Below are 21525 nucleotides of genomic sequence, written 5' to 3'. Positions count from 1 at the left end.
ATTTTGGCACTGTATCAAGTGCCAAAATTCTGGAAAGTTAAGATGTCAAGTGGCAATACAGGGTACCGTTGACATACATAGTGGTCACATTTGGAAGTATGAGACCTCAGGATAGATAATTCAGAGTTAAAATTATGAAGAAACCGGCTGATGAGCCAGAAGTAGCTGCATTTAGTGTAGAAAGCAGAAGATGAAATAGGAGGCCAAGGAGGTGATGGGTTGATTTTTTAAAGGACATCATAGTTTATGGTAAGAAAATAAGAGAACCTATTACTGGGTTTTATGGACAGATTCAAAAAAATAGGATCACTTATAAAGCATAGAATTTATATCTGAGTTTATTCTAAAGCTATTCACTTTGTTATGATTCTCAAGGAGGAAAAAGTTACTTAAAATAACATCAAAACAACGAGAACTAGTCATTTTTACCTAGAGTGTATTAATGAATCAATATGAAATAACATTATATATAGAAATTGATCCTGCATAGAAGAAATTAAATTTCCTCTGCCTCTGAGGAATATTTGGTTAGTTGTACACTTTCTATTACATTGGTGAAAATATTGGAAATTTCCCATCAACTTATGCATGCATTGTAATACCGCCAATCAAATGTGTGTGGAACTGTATCTTGTCTCTCCAGTGACAGAAACCTTTGCGATGCTTCCGTTAATTGGAAAAACAATCATCTTTGATAACTTTCCTGATCCTTCTGATACATGGGAAATCACTGAAACCATCGGCAAAGGAACTTATGGGAAGGTTTTTAAAGTCCTAAACAAGAAAAATGGCCAGAAAGCAGCAGTCAAAATTTTGGATCCAATCCATGTGAGTCACTTTAAGGGTTTTTTTTTTTTTAAAGAATGTGTTCATTTACTTGTTTGTTTACATATATGACTATGCATGTTCATGTGTGGAGGTGCATGTGTAGGCAAATGTGCATGTAGGTGCCTATGGGTGCACATGAAGGCCAGAAGGCAACCTCAGTTGTTATTCCTCAGCCTACATTTACATTGTTTTGGGAGCAGAGTTTCTCATTGGCCTGGAACTCACGACTTAGGCTCACCTGGCTGGCCAGGGATTTGCCTGACTCTGCCGACCCACCCAGCGTCCTAGTTCCGGGTTTCTAAGCATGCATCACCACATTCAGAACTCTTACCTGGGACTAGGAGTAGCGGGTAATGAACTTGTTTTTCCTGCTTATAAGGTAAGCACTTTACAATCACTAGCTCTTATTTTTCAAGCCTCTACCCTTGTTTTGTATTAAGCACTTTGAAAGTCTGAAAGTGTCTTACATTGGCGCACTCAGTGAAGTGTCATTGTGATATAAGGAGCAATCAGAAAAGTAAGTAGAGGGTGAATTATTTGCTCCTCCTATTTATTACGTGTTTTCCACATGTAACAAAGTGCCATAAGTACCTAAACAAATGCATCGGCACATAAATGCACTCTCCATAATAAAGCGCTTTATTGAATTGGGTTGATTGTATAGCACTTTATTCATTTTAAAAAAATGTCATTGAAACAAAGTCTTGGGTCGAGAAGTTCTCCTGAAAATCTGGTTGTAGTAACCTGAGTTCCACTTATCCTATATTCACTTGGGCTTCCGGTAGTATTCCTCTTAAGCCAAACTGGAGCGGATTTTAAAAAGTGTTAAATTGTACAATGACCCCAGCTGATACACGGGCATGCATGGGGAAAGCACTCAGGTTCTACTGCTGGACGAAGAGCTTCAGGCGATTATTGACCTCGGAGAGAGGGGTGAATCAGTCTTTTATGGGGATGAGTCCCCTGTTACTTCAATTCCAAGTAGTCAGTCTTCAATAGACAGAATCAGCACTAAAAGTACTGTGTGTGTGTGTGTGTGTGTGTGTGTGTGTGTGTGTGTGTGTGTGTGTGTATAACTACTATAAGGAGAAGAGAACTCATGAATTTGAGAGGGAGTGGGGCAGGTACAGAGGGGGGAATTGGAGGTGGGAGAAGGAGAGGGAGGGGTAGAAATTATATATTATATATACAGTACATATATATGTATACATTCAGTATATTATATATATAGTACATATATTCAGTACTTATATGTGAAAATTCCAAGTATTAAAAAATACATATTTAAAAAGTGGCATTGTTAATAAAGTTTTCATAGAGAAAAATGTTAAATTTTGTTCAGAGAAGGAAATTTTAACACTTGCCTACGTGTTTCCGCAGCAGAAAATGTTGGTTTATCAGGGTCAAGTTTCTCTTTGAAGAACTGAGCTTCCTATACAGCCGTGCTGTTCCCTGAAGTACCAGCAGGGGTTCCCTACACTGAACTACCCAGCAAGAGTTGGTAGTTTTGTAACTATCTGAGCCTCCTAGAAATAACTAAGTTTCCCATAACAGACCAGGGAGTCGAATAGATCAGAATCGTATACTCCCCAAGTTCTACTGAGACTCACATTTATTAAGAGACTCTTGCACGCACTGTGGAAGTGTGCCAAGGTAGAAATGATAAAGGATGGCACTGCAGTTCTGAGACCTTGACATGGCTTGTCCACTAACAAAGGCTACTACAAGACTACCTGGTTCCTTATTCATCTTGAGAGTGATTATTTTTCAATTACTTATTCCTGCTAAAGCCATTTTAACTTCAGTATTCTCTGCTGCTTTAAGCAGAGGATTGGGGGAAGGAAGCTTTATTTGAAAGTAGGAAATCTGACAGGGTGGAAGGGAAGAACAGGCAATGTAAGTCCAGGTTCCATTGATTTGCATGTTCACAGCACTTGGTTGGAACAATGTGTCATCTACATAAAGGGAAGAGAGACAGTTGTGCTCTGCTAAAGGGGCAACAATTCTTTCCCTTCGGCTACCTTGGTATTAGGGTTGTTTGGAACAGCAGCAGAAAACACTTTAGAACAACTCCTGCATGCACCCCAGATGAACCTGTCTTTCCCGTTCCTTTCCTCATCAGTAAGAACAAGTAATTTATGATGCACGTGATCTTTCTCTTCCACAGACTTACTTGTGTATGATGTTCTTACAATACTTGGAAATCAAGTCCTTAAATATGCTTAAGAGAGAAAAGGAAGGAAGGATGAGAAAGAAAGGAGAGAAAGAGAGAGACAGAGACAGACAGAGACAGATAGACAGACACAGACAGACAAAGGAAGTATGCGGAGGCCAGAGGAACACCTCTATCTAATTAATTATCTAGGCATACTTTCCATGTCTTTTCTCCATGTTGGTCCGGAGCTCACCAGTTAGGCAAGATGGGCTGGCCAGCAAGCCTTCAGCTTCCTGTCTCTACACCTCAGTGCTAGATTACAGTGCACACCACTGTACCTTTCATTTTTACTGAGTCCTGCGCATCAGAATCAGATCCCCGGGCTTGTGAGTGAATTACCAGCTGAGCCAGTTCTGCAGCTTTCTACTGTGCTTTAATGAAAGAATCATAACTAGAGCAATTAGTTATTATAATGATTTTATCCTTATCATAAAATCTATACATTTTCCTAAAAATTGTTTGTTCTTCATTCATGATGCTACAAGTTAAATAATAATAAGGCATAGCCAAGGATTTCCATTTGAAGAAATTCAAATAGACACATATTTTTAAAAATAAATAATAGAGTTTATTTTTAAGATGAAGGGGCCTTAATATTTTGTAGATTTATCAAAGTGTTGAGGTTTGGACATCTGCAATGAAAGGTAGACATGAGTAGAACCAGAAAAAGGTAGGCTTATAGACCTATGTTTTCTCTGATCATCTCTGAGTCTAACTTCTTTGTTAGAACTTACACTTTCTTTGTTAATTCTGGGGTGAAACAACAAAGAGATTATGCTTATTATAACAGTGCCACTAAGATGTTCTTTTATTGTCTGTAAGTTGCTTCACATAGACACGGTGTTCTAGAAACATGCCCAAGTGGTTTTCCCGCTTTGTCCACTCAGTCTGCTTCGGGTGGGTAGCTGTTAGTTAACTTAACCATATGTTGTATCATATGATTTAACACCATTTCAGTGTTCCAACTAGAAACTTATTTCCTGTGTAACATATTTTTGATAACTTCCAAATATACCATGTTCTGAACCAAATACACTAATTTTTCAGTCTTATTTTTAGGCCAATGTCTTTGTCATTATAATCAAATCACTAATATAGTGCAAATAAAATCACCTGAAGTAGTTAGTTCTCTGTTTGGATGCAAGGGTAGCCTTTTGTTTCTTCCCTTTAAAATTTGGTTAAATTAATACAGATTGAGATGCACTGAATCAGTACAAAGATAATGTAATGAGAGATTTCAGTACTGTGTTACAAAACACAATCCCAACAACTACGACCTTGCTTTTATGAAGCTAGAATAATATTAATATCCTAATACTATTTTATTGACATATGTGTTTTCTTATGGTTGTCTTTTTATGACCTGCATGGACGTAGGATATCGATGAAGAGATTGAAGCAGAGTATAACATCTTAAGAACACTTTCTGACCACCCGAATGTGGTCAGATTCTATGGGATTTACTTTAAGAAGGACAAGATAAATGGAGATAAGCTATGGCTGGTTCTTGAGGTGAGTGCCAGCATTACTTGTGTGATGGGGATTTGTATTGTGGGACTTAGTGTTTACGTCTCATCTTTGGCACGCAAAACCTGTGTTTAGTGTGTTCCTTGCTGCTGATGTCTCCAGTATAATACTGAACCAATTTGGGCACTGACTTCTTAGACAGGTCAGGAAATTAAAAGTCTACAAAGACCACAAAAGATTAAAAGAAAATGAGTCCACGATAAACGATGAAAGAAACTAAAGTGATCTTGTCATACAGGGAAAAAAATTACAGGGGAATCTCATCATCATATGTATTTTTAACATATTTGGCCAGGTGGTGGTGGCATACACCTTTAATCTCAGGATTTGGGAGGCAGACGCAGGCAGATTTCTATGAGGTTGAGGCCAGCCTTGTCTACAAAACAAGTTCTAAGACAGCAGGGGCTACACAGAGAAACCCCATCTCAAACAAAACAAAACACAACAACAAAAAATTCCCTAACTAGCTAAATAGATAAATAAATATTTAGTTAAGACATGACTGAATTTCTTAGCTTGGGATATAAGAGGATATTAATGCTAAGTAAGCCTCCTTAGAAATAGCTGTGCTCTTATTTGACCTAATGACTTTCTTATTTGAAAGCTAATGACTTACAGAACTAAAATTCTACTTTTAGAGAGAAAACAAATTGTTTTCTGGGTGAATTGCTATGTATAGCAGTGAAGAGCTCTGTAGGATCTCTCTCCAGAGTATGGTTTCTTATACCGGGCAGTGTGCTCTGGGGCAGGTTACTGAGAGCCCACCCTTCCCTAAGGTCACTGATTGCAGTTCTAGAGTTCAATTTTCCACTATTCAAGTAATCATTAATTCAAACAAAAACTATAAGGAAGTTTAAATGTTGCTTTTTTGGCCAGCAGAATGGCTCAGAAAGTGAAGGTGCTTCCACCAAACCCTTTGTCTGCATTCGGTAACTAGAATCCACATGGTAAAAGAGGAGAACCAGCTCCTGAAAAGCATCCTCTGACCACAGCCTTTATTTGATGAAGTAACAGCATAATCTTTTCTGTGTCAACTACTGTCTCAGTATTTGATCGCTTCTTGTGAACATCTATTTGTTTTCCTGGGATAGCTGGTCTTTGTGCTGCTATAATAAAAAATATCACAGACGTAATTTATAAAGAAGAAAAACAGTGCAACATAGTAAGACTCTGCCTTCAATTCAAAAACTGAAATGAAAACCAAGCACATAAACATATATGAGATTTCAAAGTCCTACCTCCACAGTGACGCGCTTCCTCTAACAAGGCTATACTTCCTGCAATCAGTCCACACCTCCAAATACTGCCACTTCCCATGGGCCAAGCATATTCAAACCATAGCCTATCATTTAATAGTATGAGCATCACTTCTGTTAACCACTCCAATGATGGCCTTGATTCCTGCTGCTTGTTTCTAATGTAACGGGAGAGCCACTCTCTTACTGTGTCTGTGTGTGTGTGTGTGTGTGTGTGTGTGTGTGTGTGTGTGCGTGCGTGCGTGCGTGTGTGACACCCAGGCAGGCTCCTGGATGCTGATGTGTGTTGAATGAGAGCGTGTTCAATCTTATGATTGGATGCTTTCAGACGACCCTTTGTTTTCTCACTCTTGCCTTCTACAGAGGCCTTCCCTCCCTCATACTGTATGGGGTTAATCTGTTCTGGCAAGCACAAAATGAACCTCCGCGAGCTCTCCAGTCCGTAGCTTCCTCAGCCCCACTACATCATTTCTGACGTGCGGATGTGATGTGATTCCATACGTAAGAGTTGGAATCTCTGGCCCATCACTATCCCGTTTTCTCTTTTCTTTATCTTAGACTTTTTATTCCTTTATTAGCATTTAAATAGATATTCATGAGAAAGAGGAAATTAGCCTGTCTCTCACCTGCAACCTTTAATTATATCATAGAACCTTCAAAAATATAAAATAATATTTTAAGAAGCTGTTTGGATTCTGAAGATGTATATTTTGTTGTATGACATTTATAAAATTTAAATCACTGCCCTTTAGTATTAGGCAATCTATTATTTCAAAGCTGCTTTATATTTTTCTACTGTAAGATAGCTTTAAATCTTAAATTACATACTAAACAAAGCTAAACCTTTAACTCATGTAGATTTAATTATCCAAGAAACAGAATGCAAATTGCGAACTCCAATCTTTTTTCTTAACATAAGTGAAGAATTTTAGAGTCTTTATCTCATTTTTGCATTTATATATCTGAGGTGTTTTGCTGTGCGAGTCTTGGATGCAATTTTGTGTAGACATCAACTACTTTTAATATGTCTGTTTAGCTTAAAAATAGATTGGCACTGAAATAAAGACTTGAGTTCTTTGGCTGATGTGAATCTGAATGGGCAAGGAAACAATTTATGACATTTTTCCCAGAGCTCAAAATAAGATCAATTTTTGCCTTTTAACCTGTCAAACTTCCATTCTGATTACACTGGTTTTTGTTAGTATAAAGCCTTGAAACTAGGGTTTATTTGAATTGAAGACTGCCAATGATAGTTAAGTGTGGGGTTTTTTTCTTGTTGTTCTTGCTTTTCTTTGTGGTTATTGTTGAATTTTTGTTTTGCTTTTTGAGAAAAGGTGAAATGGTTGACCCAAATAGTTTTAGTGGATTAAACTGACAAAAAGGAATGCCATTGCTTCACCATACGGAAATATCGAACATTTCCCTAAATGGCTCGAGAAGATAACAATGCCATTTAGTAAGCTAGCATGAGGACTATTCTTCATTGTCAGCCTGACTGGATCAGGCACCCCTTGTAAAACACTGCTGCAGGTGCCTGTGAGGGAGTTTCCAGGGGGTCCCAGATAGCATTAAAAGGGCATCCGGAGATCATCAGCATCGTCCCTGTCTGCAGTGTGACCAAGTGCATCAAGGGCTTCTCTGTCACCTGTCACCGTGAATCCCTAGCTTGTGAGCCGAAATAAGTCCCCCCTCCCTTAGGAAATAACGAAGAAAGCAAATAATATAAATTTCAAGAATCTGATCTAGCCGAACTAACAAAGTTGGGGTGGGCATAAAGAAAGTAAGAAGTTGGTAAACTGGATATAATTATTATAATTTGAATATGTAAATTATACTAATCACACATACTCAGAAGTGGCTAGAAGTACAATTACCTTATTTGTAAGTGTGAATGGTGCAGGTGCTACTTAGAGGCACATTTTACAAAATTGGCTGTGGCATCAATACTGTGTGCTCCGAAATGACTGCTAATTATACCTCTTATCATAATAAAGCCCAAATAAATTATTTTACATGAATATATCCAAAGACTGGGCAAAGAGGGGTGATGTTACCCAAAGAAGCATGCTAATAACACTCTGCTTTTAATGTGAGTCCCTATAAATAAGGTATGCACAGGAGGGGTTAATCTGAGCTCTTAGTGACAGGCCTCCAGAGCCATCAGCCTGCCAGGCGGAAGGCCAGCAAACGCAAATGGCTGTAGCAGCTTCTAACTCGAGATGAAGACTCTTTTCATTTAAGTTTTAATCCAGAACTGAGATTGTCAGAATAGAAATTCTCCGTATCTTACTAGGGCAGTCTATTTTTTACTGTGTTTTTCTTTTTTAAATTATCTTTTTCAAATCGATCAATCTTTCTTTTATTTTCATCTATCCCCTAACACCACAAATGTCTGAGCATCGACAGTGCACCAGCCTCTTTTCAGGAACCGCTTCCATTTGACTGGTCTGTATGTTCATGTGCAGTCTAAAGTTTCCCCAGCTTAGTGAAAGCAGCCATTGCTTCCTGATTCCACTTAGACAAAACCACTTCATAAAAAGACAAGGGCGCCATGGTAGCCGTGGCTCAGCCTTTGTCCATAGTCTATGGAACACCTGTGGAGGGTTTTTATTTGTAGTGATGAACATATTCAAGCAGGACAGGTGATTGTATCTGTTTTCCCCATGCCTCCTTATACAATGTATCAATTTGTCCTGTTTGGTAAAATACAGGCATGACATTTTGACTTTGAATTTCCTTAACCCCTAGTGTCTCCTATTGAGGTCCATAAAGGAAAAGGGTGGTGTGGGCCTGAGAAAGTGAAAGGTGGGTTAGGTTTCTGACTATTCTTATCATCCAAAGCAGGAGAGCAAACCCACAGAGCCATATTGACTTAAAACATTTCCATCAATCCCGTGCTGCTGCTGCTGAGCACAAAAGAAGACCTGAGATTTTCCTGTAATTTCCGCTCCTTGGCGGAATTAACAGCCACGTTTTAACTATGAAGGAGAGTCCAGACTCAAGCCATTTGTTTAGTGTGCCTTCAGCAGTAATGAGACAAAATTCAGAATAGGACATCCTCCTGTTAAAAGAGTCTTTCTGGCCTAATGCATCTCTGTGCTAATTACTCCCTGGTAGTAGTGCTGCAGAGCGTGTCCTGGTCTTCATCTCAATCATCCCTGATTTGTTCATTTGTAATAGTGACGCTGCTTTCTTTCATGGCCTTCCAAGTATAGAAAATTTTCTCTTTGAAATTATATCCCTTTCAGGAGATCAAAGGCTGTCAATTACAGGTGGTGTTTGAAAGCACAAAAAATTCAGTAAATAGTAACGAAGCCTCTCAAATGTGCATTGTAGGTCACTGGGGTGTCTTAGTATACCGTGTGTCAGGCATTGTTATTCTGGGTTTTCTTATACTTACATCTAGAAGTTATATAAGGTCTGCCATAAGGGGGAAAATTGGATAATAAAAGACAACACAGGGAATGAGGGTTTTCTATTTGTTCGGTATTAACACATTAATATTATGTAGCGCAGAGGGGCTGCAAAGCCATGGCAATCTTTCTGCTGTGTCGGGAAGCAGGACAGGAGCAGAAGCCTTCCTCTGCTAGCCCAGTATTGTTCCTTCTTCCCTGTGGCAGCTCACGATTGCAGTGGAGCTGCAGACTGACAGCATGATTCCTTTCATGCTCTCGGGCTGGAAAACCGTTCCCAGCTCTCATCTGAAAGGCTAGTATTTCATGTGTCTGCAACAGAAGAGACAGCGATTACCTGGAGTAATTTTATTTATGGTTTTGTTTAAAGGGCAAGATGGGAAAAGAACCTTAGCGTCCTCCTTTATGTTGTTTGTCCTAAATGCATAAATAACATAATAAGTCTCACTGTCCTTCTTGCCCTACCGTACACCTCAGAGCGTGCCAAAGTCAGTGTTGCTTGCACAGGAGTGCAGTGTACAGATAGTGTTGCTTCAGGGACTGTGTTGCTAATTGATAGATTAATAGGTTTTCTTTATGTGCATTCAAGTATTTCATCTGATAAATTATTTTCCTTTCTCATAGGTTTTTAGTTATCAAGTGTTTCCCCGAGAATTTTGAAACATCTTAGAGTGAGAGAACTGTTTTGAATTTCAATTTGGTGGTCGGAGCTCCCAAAATACATCCCAAAGGAATCAGTTGTCGGTGACAAGATCAAACCAATGGTTTCACACTAGAAAGCTCACATGACACGTCACACGGGTATATGAGCACATATTAGGGAATGCCTCTTAGGTGGTGTCTGCTTTCAGAATCGTTTTATCACGTTTTTGGCATTTAGAATTTTATACACACACACACACACACACACACACACACACACATTTTATTGAAACACACCACACTTTAAGCAGACCCTATCTATACCATAGGAAAAGCTGACCTGTTACTTACTGTGCACACATGTGTACTTGTGTGGATACCTTTGTAGAATTTACATCTAGTCAGTTGTTTGCTTCCTGAACTCACCTCTTACTTTGGGCTGGCCAAGGTTGGAGGCTCTCAGTAGGGGACTAAGATGAACGTACATTAGAGGTGATTAGTATAGTGGTGGAGAAATGATTCAAAGCTAAATTACTTATTATTGCTAGTGATGTGGAGAGTATAAACAGGCATAATAGTAGAGAATAAAAGAGAAGGCATTTGGCAAGGAGACACAATGGAGGCCTGTCATCTTAACTTGCTGACAGAAAAGAAATGTGGTTGCAGAGGCTTGCTTCTCTGTAGATCCCCCAGACTTCCTGATTATAAACATAGAGTGCTTGTACCAATGAAGGAGAAATTCATGAATGAAATCTGGAAGCTACTTCGTTTATTTAGGTTGAGGCGGGATGCTCTCTCTATTATGTAGCCCCGGCTCTCCTGGAACTCACTCAGTAGGCCAGGCTGTCCTTCTCCTATCTCTGCCTTCCAAATGCTGGGGTTGAAGGTATGTACCACAATATCCAGTTTGAAGCTGTTCTCAAACACTCAGATGACTCTTACCTAAAGAGAGGCCAGAAAGCGCTCTTACAGGTTCTCCAGTTAGCAGAGAAATTAGTGGAAATCTCTGACTTCTGACATGATGGTACTGGTGTCAGCATGCAGTGTTTACATGCACAGACAGAACACTGGACAGAATTGCACAGATATACAGCATCTTTCGAACAATGGGAAAGCGCTGAACATTATGAAGCTCTCCTTTAGTCTTAGAGGCAAGCCTATACCACAGGCCACAGAAAGGCATCACTTAGGAGGTTTGGATATTAATCCCTCTATAAATCTCTTGTTTGAAATGAGTCTCCACCTGGTAGTGATATTTAGGGACGTTGTGAAACCTTTTAGCCTATTTCTCAACCTTCCTGGTTCTGAGACTCTTTAATGCGGTTCCTTATGTCGTGATGACCCCCAACTACAAAATTATTTTTTGTTGCTACTTCACAACTGTAATTTTGCTACTGTTATGAATCATAATGTATATATCTGATATGTAAGATATCCGATGCATGATCGTGTCCTCCAAAGGGGTCACAACCCACAGGTTGAGAACCATTGTTTTAATACATAGGCCTTAGCTGGCAGATGCAAGCCACCAAGAGAACCAGGTGGTACTGCAGAATTATGGCTCAGCCTCACTTCTTCTCCAGATAAACCTCTTGTGATACCGTGTGAGAAGCTGTGCTACCCACCATGCCTTCCTTTCCAGAGTGAACATACCCTCTGACATGATCCAAAATGAAGCCTGCCCCCACTGAAGTTGTTTCTGTCCTATATTTGACCACAGTGATGAGAAATGCAGTTAATGCCAAGATCAAAGCAAGTCCATCTATCTGAAAAGACTGGAAAGGTGTCCATGGTTAGAAGAGGCCATGCAGTAAACTTCCTCCAAAGGGGAAAAGTGTGTATGTGATGAAATACAAGTGAGGACATTCTTAGACTAGAACAGAGTGTGCGGGTGTTGGGCAGAGGACAAAACAGAGGAGGAATGAATCTCTGTGATGCTGCAGTATGCACAGGATGAGCTCGCTGCAGAGTGATGTGACTACACCTGAAGCATTTACTAGAGACCTCAGAAAGGCTTCAAGTTAGAGGGAAGGGTAAGTTAACCTTAGGAGAAGAGCTTCCTGGGAGACTTGAATTGATCTATAAGCTAATTAACTGCCTTCCAGAATGAAATTCAGTGTTCATTCATGTAAGACAGCAAAACCCAGAAATTCAATAACATAACATTAACAATGGCCAGTTCCAGTATTAAGTTTTATATATATATATACATATGTATATATATTTTACATTCTATAAATATATAATATACATGTTTACATCTGTATTATATGTATAGATATATATAAATATACATTTATATATACATATAAATATACATGTATATGAACAATGTGAACCAGTCAGAAGAAAATGTGATCAGTAGAAAGAGACATTGGAATTAGCAAGTTAGAACTTCAATGCTGTTGCAAATAGTTTTTTTTAAGAAAGGAAAATTAATGAAATTGAATTAAATGGAAATTGTAAAGCAGTAAGTAGAACTTTTAGAACTGAAATGGCAGTAACTATGAAAAGAAAATAAACAACAACTGTTGAGGTTAACTTTAGATGAGATATGTGGTAGGAAAAAAGAGTATGGACCTAAATACAGGAACATCACAGTTGCCCACACTGAATTATACTAAGATTTATCCTAATCGAAATGCCAAAAACTAATACTGGAGATAATCATGAGCAGAGCAGAGAAGGACAAAAGACACACAGGAGTCTGACATTTCCTAGGACACCCCAGAATGACATCTGAGTCCTGAGTAAAAACTGATGTCATGTTAGAATTCAAGACCCAACTAAATTATTCACAAATTACAGTTAAAATAAAGACAAGTATTGTGGTGGTTTAAATGAAAGCAATTCCCATAGGACCCCAGGCATTAGCACCATTAGGTGTCACCTTGTTGGAGTAGGTATGACCTTGGCGGAAGTGTGTCACTAGGGATGGGCTTTGAGGCTTCAGATGCTCAAGCCAGGCCCAGTGTCACTCTCTCTTCCTGTTGCCTGCTGGTCCTGATGTAGAACTCTTAGCTACCTCTCCCACACTATGTCCTCCTGCGGCTTACCATGCTTCCTGCCATGCTGATAATGGACTAAACCTCTCAACTCTTAAGCCAGCCCCGTTAAGAGACTATGAATTTGAAAGAGCACAAGTAGTCAGGGGTACATGGGAGGAAGGAAAGGGAAGAAGAAAATAAAGTAACTATAATAAAAAAATTTAGTTCCGTTTTAATATTCTCTATGCGGCATTAGCATCAAACCTTTCTCACTTTAATGATGGTTTCCCTTAGAGTCTGAAAACATTTTTCACTCCTGCTTTCATGCCTTTGTCTGTCAGGTACATCATCAGTGTCCTTTCACATACAGTTCCTGCTGCCTATTTGTTTCATGTCTAGATGGTAGCATTTTCTTAAGTCTTCCTTTGTCTCATAGTGTGGTTGAAAACTGGATGTTTTAGGTAATCCTCCTGTAGGTATTTTAAATGCCAGTTCTCTCGGAGTGCTTACTGTCTGGACTTTAGTAAATATGACTAAGTATTTTAATAAAATGGGTTTCCCTTACATTACTCTTTAGAGGCCTTGCTTTGGCATGTTCACAGTTGACGGTGCTTTCTAACAAGAACTTCTTGGGTTGGGGAGTGTGCACATATACGTGTGGGTGCATGCATGTAGGTGTTTGGATCTGTGGGGGTCAGAGACATCAGTTGTTATTCCTTAGGCTCTGTCTGCCATTTTTGTTGAAACATGGTCTCTCATGAGTCAGGTACTCTTAGCACTTAGGCTAAGGTCAGCAAGGCCCTGGGATCTTACTGGCTCCACCTCCCCAATTTTGGGATTACACACATGTTACCTCGGCTACCCCGACACTGGTTCTGGGAACAAGGCTCAGGTTCCTGCACTTGTAAAGCAGACACATTACTGACTGAGCTATCTCTCAAGCCCTAGCTAGATCTTCCTTTGATTTTTCTATTAAACCAGTCTGTTTCTGTATGACACCAAGCTGTTGAACACCACCTACTGTCTGCTGATTTCTCTATAGATTTCAGCAATGTCCTGGGCCAAAGAATTGCTTCACAGTTTGATCAGCTAAATGCAGGCACACTTTCTGTGAGTAGTCTTTGAGGACCCCAACAGAGTTCTTAGCTGTTTCTTTGATCCTGCTTCCTATACTACACAGTCTGTAGTTAGCCTGCTGCTCTCACTGAGCTGCACAATTACCAGAGTTCCCACTATTTTCAAAAGCTTCCTTAGATTTGAATATCTCACTCTCTCATGAGTAATATCAGGTACACTGGGGAGGACTTTGCAGCCCTCTGTCCCTATGGCAGCCTGTGGGCAAAATCTCTGGTCCACTGTTTCAGAGCTGCCAGCGGGGGCAGGGGTCCACATCTCTTGCAGAGATACCTCGAGAATGAGCAGAACTCTGGACTAAGGAAAAACCCTCTATTCTCAACTTTTCTCTTCTGGCCTTTTATGGTATACCTAACGAACAAGCCGGGAGCGAGTGAGTGTTATCAGCTTGCTTACCAGAATTAGGGCCTCCATCCTGTGAATGAGGACACAGCAGAGGAAGGAAGCCCCTCACCCTTACCTAGGATGTAGCTTCTACAGCACAGGCTTGGGAGTACATGAGAAATGCATGTGGTTTGGATGCAGCTTTGTCCCTGTTACTTTAAATAATTCTCTGTTTTTCTGATTTTTATTGATGACTGCATCCATGAATTCTTTATACTGACTTTTTTTTTTGAAACAAGAATCTTTTGAAATATTTTGAAGAGAATTGGATTTATTGACTGCTTTCTGGAGACCAGCCTTACACTGACGAAGGAAGACAAAGACATTGTAAGGAGCAAATCTGGCATTCTGCATGCACTTGCGTTGTCTGACAGGGATTTGTTCCAAAAATACTAGTTTATTGAAATCTTAAAATAAGTTTGATGAAACAAAAATTCTCACACAATAATTGCATTTAATAAAATTGGGGGTGGGGTGGTAGGCAGGAACACTGAAACTGTATGTTGAAATTCAATGCCCATGCTTTAAATGCTCTCAGCTAATAAGAATAGTAGAAATCTCACCTAATAAAATGGACCCACCACACATATTAGTGAGTGCTTCGCTACAAAATTTATAAGAAGTGTCTATGGGAGGAGAAGAAGATGTACAGAGGGTCAGGAAATTGAACAGAGATGTGTAGAATGGGGGATGGGGAACTGGGGATAGCAACCAGAAAGTCACAGATGCCAGGAAAGCAAGAGCCTCCCAGGACCCCACAGGGATGACATTAACTGAAATACCCCACAAAAGCCACAAAGGGGAGGGAGAACCTGTCCAGACCATATACAGAGGTTAGGTATGACTCTCCCCACTGCCCTGGGGATGGGGCTACCCACATATCTCCAAAAAATTAACCCAGAATTGCTCCTGTCTAAAGGCAATACAGGGACAAAGAGTAGAGCAGATACTGAAGGAAAAGCCACCCAGAGACTGCCCCACCTGGAGATCCATCCCCATGCAGACACCAAAGCCAGACACTTGCTGATGCCAAAAAGTGCTTGCTGGCAGGAGCCTGATATAGCTGTCTCTAGAGAGAGGCTCTGTCATATACTGACCAATACAGAGTTGGAGGCTCATAGCTGAATGTTAGACTGAGCACTGGGACCCCAATGGAGAAGTTAGAGGAAGGACTGAAGTTGCTAAAGGGGTCTTATCTGGCATCAGTGGGATGGTAGGCCCTTGGCCCTATGCAGGCTTGATGCCCCAATGTACGGGGATGTTAGGGTAGTGAGGTAGGAGTGGGTGGGTGGCTGGAGGAACACCCTCATAGAAGCAGGGTAAGGGGGATGGGATAGGAGGTTTGCAGAGGGGAAACTGGGAAAGGGGATAACATTTGAAATGTAAATAAATAAAATATCCAATTTATAATGAAAAGAAATGTCTAACACTTTTAGGCTATGGGGAAAGTTAAGCTAAAAGCATAAAAAATACTACTTGGTATAATAGTCATATGACTGAACCTACAAAAGCTGATGATGCCAGGAACTGATAAGGTTGTGGGGCAAACTGAACTCCTGCTCATTGCTCATGGCAGTGTAAATGAAGTAGTCACCAGGAAGGTGTGACTCACAGCAAGCTTTTACCTCCTTCCCCGCGTGTGCTGATGTAGACACATGTCTAGAGAAAGGCTCCAACGTGAGTGTTGGCCTTTCTAAAATGAACAGAGCAAAATCGAACTAAGCTCTGGAAAATGATGGCGCTTCTGTGACTCAGTACAGAACACGGTCTATTTCAGCAGACGACCTCAGAAGACACGGAGAGCAAAACAAAGCAAAGAAAAGGCAGGGAAAGTAAGAATTTCTAACTGCAGATATTAACAATCCTTTCGTCAAAATCGCTCTCTTTGTCTCAATGGGAACAGAATATAGTTAGAGGATCTGCAAAAGCTGCCTTTCAGAAGCACTGCACTGTTGCTTACGGAATGACCTCACTTTTCTCCTGGTTGTTTGGGCTCACGTCTGCTGTGTTAGAGGCTTGAGAATGCTCCTAGTTCGTGGAGCTCTGATTTAGGAAAATTATCCCTCAATTTTGTTTGATTAAAGAGCTTCCAGGATCTATTTTCAGATTATGTTGCAAAGCTATATACTTTGGGAGGTGGGAGCTATAAATTCCTATCATGAATTCCCTTCCAGTCTATCTTGGAGATGTAAAATCGCTTAGGATAAATATAGCACCGTTCACTCTTTGTGGTGGCATTCATTTTATTTTGATGATCTATTGTCTAACTTGAGATTGTCTGCAGTTCATTTTAGATATTTCCATTCTTTTGTCCATTAAGAATTGTCATGTTTCACTTTAAATTTTACTCTGCGCCCTTCATAGGGATGGTGTTTAGACTGGTAGAGACAGTTCATTTCATCAGGACAGTATTTGAATCTTCACTAACTGTCAGGGAAGAATCAGAGTTTGGGCCATAACCATATTGTTTGTTGACTGCTTAAGAGAGTGAGCCACAGAGTCATCAATAAAACATTGATTTTTATTCCTACACTAATTTTCATATTTTATACCTCTTTCCATTTGTTTTCCATTTTACCATAACTCTATCCAGTTCATTCAGTAATAAAGTTTTGTGTTGCTCAGGCTAAACCACTGTTGCCAAAAGCTGCCTGGGAAATGGATTTCTTGGATGGAAAACATATTGTTGAGCTTCGACACATCTGGATGGAAGGAATTATTTAGAGCTTGTATTCCTCCTAATCAACGTCTAGGTAGACGTTCCCCTGTGATTCACATGGTGATAAGACCACAGTGAACCAGTGCACTGGTGAGAGGGAGTGATGAGATGTCCTGTGTAGGGCTGTGTGCCCTGCAGGTTCTTGTGCTCTGATGAGAACTAGTTTGGCCTCTATTAGTCAGCATCTAATTCAGAAGGAAGCTTTGATGGAAGGGCTGAGATAAATTAATCTATGGTTAGCATTAAATCATTAGTTGTCAGTGTTCTTTGTCTATTTAGCAGAATAATAGCAGGTTCTCCCCTAAGGCTTAGGCCCTGATTACAATCCCAGGCATGAGACCCATCTTGTAGAATAGACCTTAAAGACAAAGGCAAGCATTTCCTCCTCTCTCTTCACCATTCCACTGTGTCCAAATTGAGAAAGGTGCCATTGCCAGGACATCCTGGAGGAGTTCACTGAATCTGGTGCAAGTGGACAGATTCTGCGTGATTTCAGTGTTGCCCTCTCTGCAGTTTTGTGATTGGCTGTTTGGTTATTTGGTTGATTGATCGACTTTTATATCCAAAACTCTGCTTTCTTAGTATGGAAAGTTTTCATACCATATTATAATATAGTATAAGATGTCAATAAAATTAAAAATGAAGGATATAAAATTCCTTTATTTCAAGCATACCGTGTTGTCTCTAAATAAAATCAAACAATCTGACTTTCTTGAGTCTATTCTTTCCAGATAGTGATTTTGATTTTTTTTAACTTTTATCTGGACTATGCTTTTTAAAGAAAGTTTTAACTAATATGACTCCCTAAAGTGCATTTTAATGTCTGTAAATGATACTAAGTACTAGATATTAGATGATAAATAGTTATAGATCTTGTGTAAAACATTACTGTCTTAATTACTTAGGTAACCCACACTTTCTTTTGTGGGATTTAAAAATGAAATTCAAAGGACAAAATGTAAATTTGAAGAGTAAAGATTGCTTATCACTTTAAATCTCTGCATTTATATTTTCAGACAGTTTGTGTGTTTATGCTTTGGGTAAGAAGGTAACTTGTTACTTTTCTTGTTGTAACAAAGTGTAATACTAAAGCAGCAGTTTGTTGGGGCTGATAGTTTGTGGGGACAATGGTGGGAAGGCATGGTGGCCGGAGAGTGAGGCGAATGCTCCCGTGTCCACCATCAGGAAGCAAAGTTGAATTCTAGTACCAGTAGCTTCCTCTTCCCCTCTTTATTCAATCTGGGATCAGAGGCTACAGAGAGGATAATGCCACCCACACTGAGGACAGCCTTCCCTCCTCAGTTAACCCTTCCTGAAAATATCCTCACAGACACACCTACATGTTTGTTTTCCTTGTGGTTTTTGTATCTATTCAAGTTGATAATGAAGTGTAAGCCATGATGGATATTTTTGGTTAATAATTTCAAAATGTAAAGAATGTGACTGTGATCTCTTGTCTATTATTTTATTGTTTGGAAAGATTTGTAATTTTTTATGTTGTCCCATTAAGCCTTAAATTAGAGGATAATAAAATTTTTGAGGGTCATTGGTGACTTCATAGAATTCTTCCTTAAATAGCAGTCGTGTCTTTCTTCTGATATCCTTGGGTGGCTCAGTTGATCTTTCTAGACAGAACAATCCAGCACTGCTTACAACCCCCTTTTTGTGTCTTTCATGCCCTGGCTCTCTCTCTGCCAGCTTGCCCAGTGGCTCCTGCGCAGCCGAGGCCAGTGTCCATATTTACTGGTGTGAAGAACATTTTTCTTTATTTGCCACTAAAAAACTTCCCCTATTTTAGTTCAAATATACACACCTTTTTAAAGTTTAGTGAGCTTTAGTAGAATCATATAGGAAAATTATATAATTTCCATCTTGGGAGGGTCACAAAATGTTATGTTTGGAGAAAAGCCTAGTCATCCCAATAATGAGAAAGATGGGGGCATAAAGAAAAATCGGATAAAACTAAGCTGCACCCTCCAAAGGACATTACTGAATTTCATAAGACACGGTAAATTTCACAGTAGCCACAGTGAAATGTTCAAATAACCTGGTGGGAACTACTCTCTGCCTTTGATGGCAGACTCCATCTGTGTTGCCTGCCTCTCTGAGCTTTGTGGGTATTCTCATATGCATCTCCTATCCACAAACAATTCATGAGATTGGATATTATTTCTCTAATTAGGAATCATTTATTCTAATCCTGGCACTGTTAGCATTTTGCCCTGAGTGATTCTGCATTGTGGAGGGAGGGCTGTTCTCTGAGCTTTCCGATGGTTGGCCTCATCGCTCACCTTCAGATCCCAATAGCAATTAATTCCCCAGCCCCAACCCAAAAAAAATGTGTCTCTAAGTATTGTGAGGTATCCCTGGGATTGGATTTGAGAACCACAGGTGTCCTTGTTACCTTTGATCAACTTGAAGACCTGTCTCCATTCTTCGTACCTGCTAATAGCTCAATAAGTATTTGCATAATATGAAGAAATGAATTGTGATTCTTGAAAAACACATTTATCTTGAAATACTATTATGATGAATTCATATCTGCATGCATTGTGTCAAGACTATTTCCTGGGTCAGCACCTCACTTCACACTGGATATAAACTTCAATTCTGAAGGTCTGTAGACAGTTAGTGGTTATTGGGGAAGATTGCCATTTTCTTCCATTGTTCATGATTCAGTAAATAACCACCCACTCATGCAAACAACTCTAACTACACATGGTAGGGCATACACAGAATGAAGACAGGAAAAGTAGGAAGGTGATCTGTTGGGAAGAAGGGTTTCAACAAGAGAGGGATGAGGGATGAGGGATAAGGGATGAGGGAGGGTAACAGGAGTGAAAATGACTAAAATTCATTATATCCATGCTTAACACCATGAAAGAATAATAATGAGCCAATTGAAAAAGTTTAACCAAGACTAAATTGTTTCCAAGCATACACTGGAAAGGGCTTTAACTCTTATTGAACTGGGGTTAGGTTTGTATGGCCCTTCACTGTGTTAGTGTTAGCTTCTGGGCTTTTGCTTGGCTTTTTGCTTGTTTGCTTGTTTAGTGAACAAATGTTAGGTTTTGAGTCGTTTGGGATTTACAGAAAGATTGAACTGAAAATACAGATCATAATGATAAAGCCCTTTACTCAAGTGGTCACTGCCCTGACATTTTATAGTAGAGGGGTGTGTTTGTTGCCATTCACAAGCCAATAATGATACATAACCTAATACTACAAACTGATAACAATTCAGGCATTCTTCAGTTATCAAGTAAAGAGTGGCCCTCCATTCAGTGGTATTCATGGAATAGAAGGAGGAGGCAGAGGAAGAGACAGGAGGAAGAGGAGGATCAACAGTCAAACAATATTTAAAAAGCAGTGAATGGACTATGCTGAATCAAAGAAGCCAGAATTCAGACTTCTTTATAAGCATAGTGGTGTCAACCTAAACAAAACAATTAGCCAGAGATTTTCTCCAAATACCAATATTTTAGAACTATGGAAATGCAACAACCAGAGTAAATACAGGAACATTCAAAGACAGTAAGATAAGGAGGCAGCTTTCAAAGACACATTAGCTGGGTGACATCAGTCTGGCTGAGAATGCAGATCTAGGCAGATGTGCTTGAGAAGCTACTTGGTACAATGGGGGCCTCTGAGTGTGTGGTCCTGACAGCTTTTGGTCATAGGCATGCTCCGACAATACTGCCATAGAGTCTCTCTTTTTTACTTTTGATAGGGCTGACATAAGGGACTCCACTTTAAGTCAACCACAGAATGTGAATCAGAAAAAACTACACATTACAAAAGGAGAGGAGGAAGGAGGAGAGGGGACAGAAAACGAGGAGGAAGAAATGGAAAGGAAGGAAGGAAGGAAGAAAAGAAGGGAGGAAGGAAGGAAGGAAGGAAGGAAGGAAGGAAGGAACAAAGGAAGGGGAAGAAGAAATGGAATCTCTAGCTTTCAGAATCTTGCTAATTGTTAACTAACTGTAACGTCTGGGTCTTTTAAAAGATGAGCCTGCATGTTAAAGGACTCCATTTCTTTTCAGTTCCTCCAGAATAATTTTGTAATACAATCTGCCGACCTATAGTGGAGGCAGCCTGACCCTGTATGGTACAAGCATATCTTCTTCCTGATACAAAAGAAAGCACGGCCCCTGAAATGCCAGGCTGTACATAATCCCACATTAGCTGGAATGAATGTGCTTCCATTTCTTCATCTTTAATATGGAGACAGTGATGCTTGCTTCCAAAAATGGTGAGGTTCATGGATAATCTGTGCCAATGTGTTAGGAATATGCCCTGTGCCCAGTAAGTGCTGAATCTTGTCCGATGCTATCTAACCCTGATGTGTTCAGCATCCCAGTAAAATTCAACCATATTAGAAAAGATGTTGGAGAAAATGCACTTAATATTTCCAATTAGAATG

General features: G+C 39.8%; 1 protein-coding gene across 1 annotated transcript in view; it reads left to right on the top strand.

The window, feature by feature from the left end:
- Window positions 1–648: 648 nt before the first annotated feature.
- The window catches only part of Myo3a (myosin IIIA), a 186403-nt gene continuing 165526 nt past the window's right edge, over window positions 649–21525 (top strand). The window contains exons 1-2 of the mRNA XM_032884634.1: window positions 649–828; window positions 4421–4555. Of these exons, the coding sequence (XP_032740525.1) occupies window positions 661–828; window positions 4421–4555 (303 nt within the window). The 5' untranslated portion in view covers window positions 649–660. The remainder of the gene's footprint in view (window positions 829–4420; window positions 4556–21525) is intronic.

The sequence above is a fragment of the Rattus rattus genome, chromosome 14 (genome assembly GCF_011064425.1).
Source record: "Rattus rattus isolate New Zealand chromosome 14, Rrattus_CSIRO_v1, whole genome shotgun sequence".
In the NCBI taxonomy this organism is placed as follows: Eukaryota; Metazoa; Chordata; class Mammalia; order Rodentia; family Muridae; genus Rattus; species Rattus rattus.
This window is presented reverse-complemented; position numbering and strand designations above follow the sequence as displayed.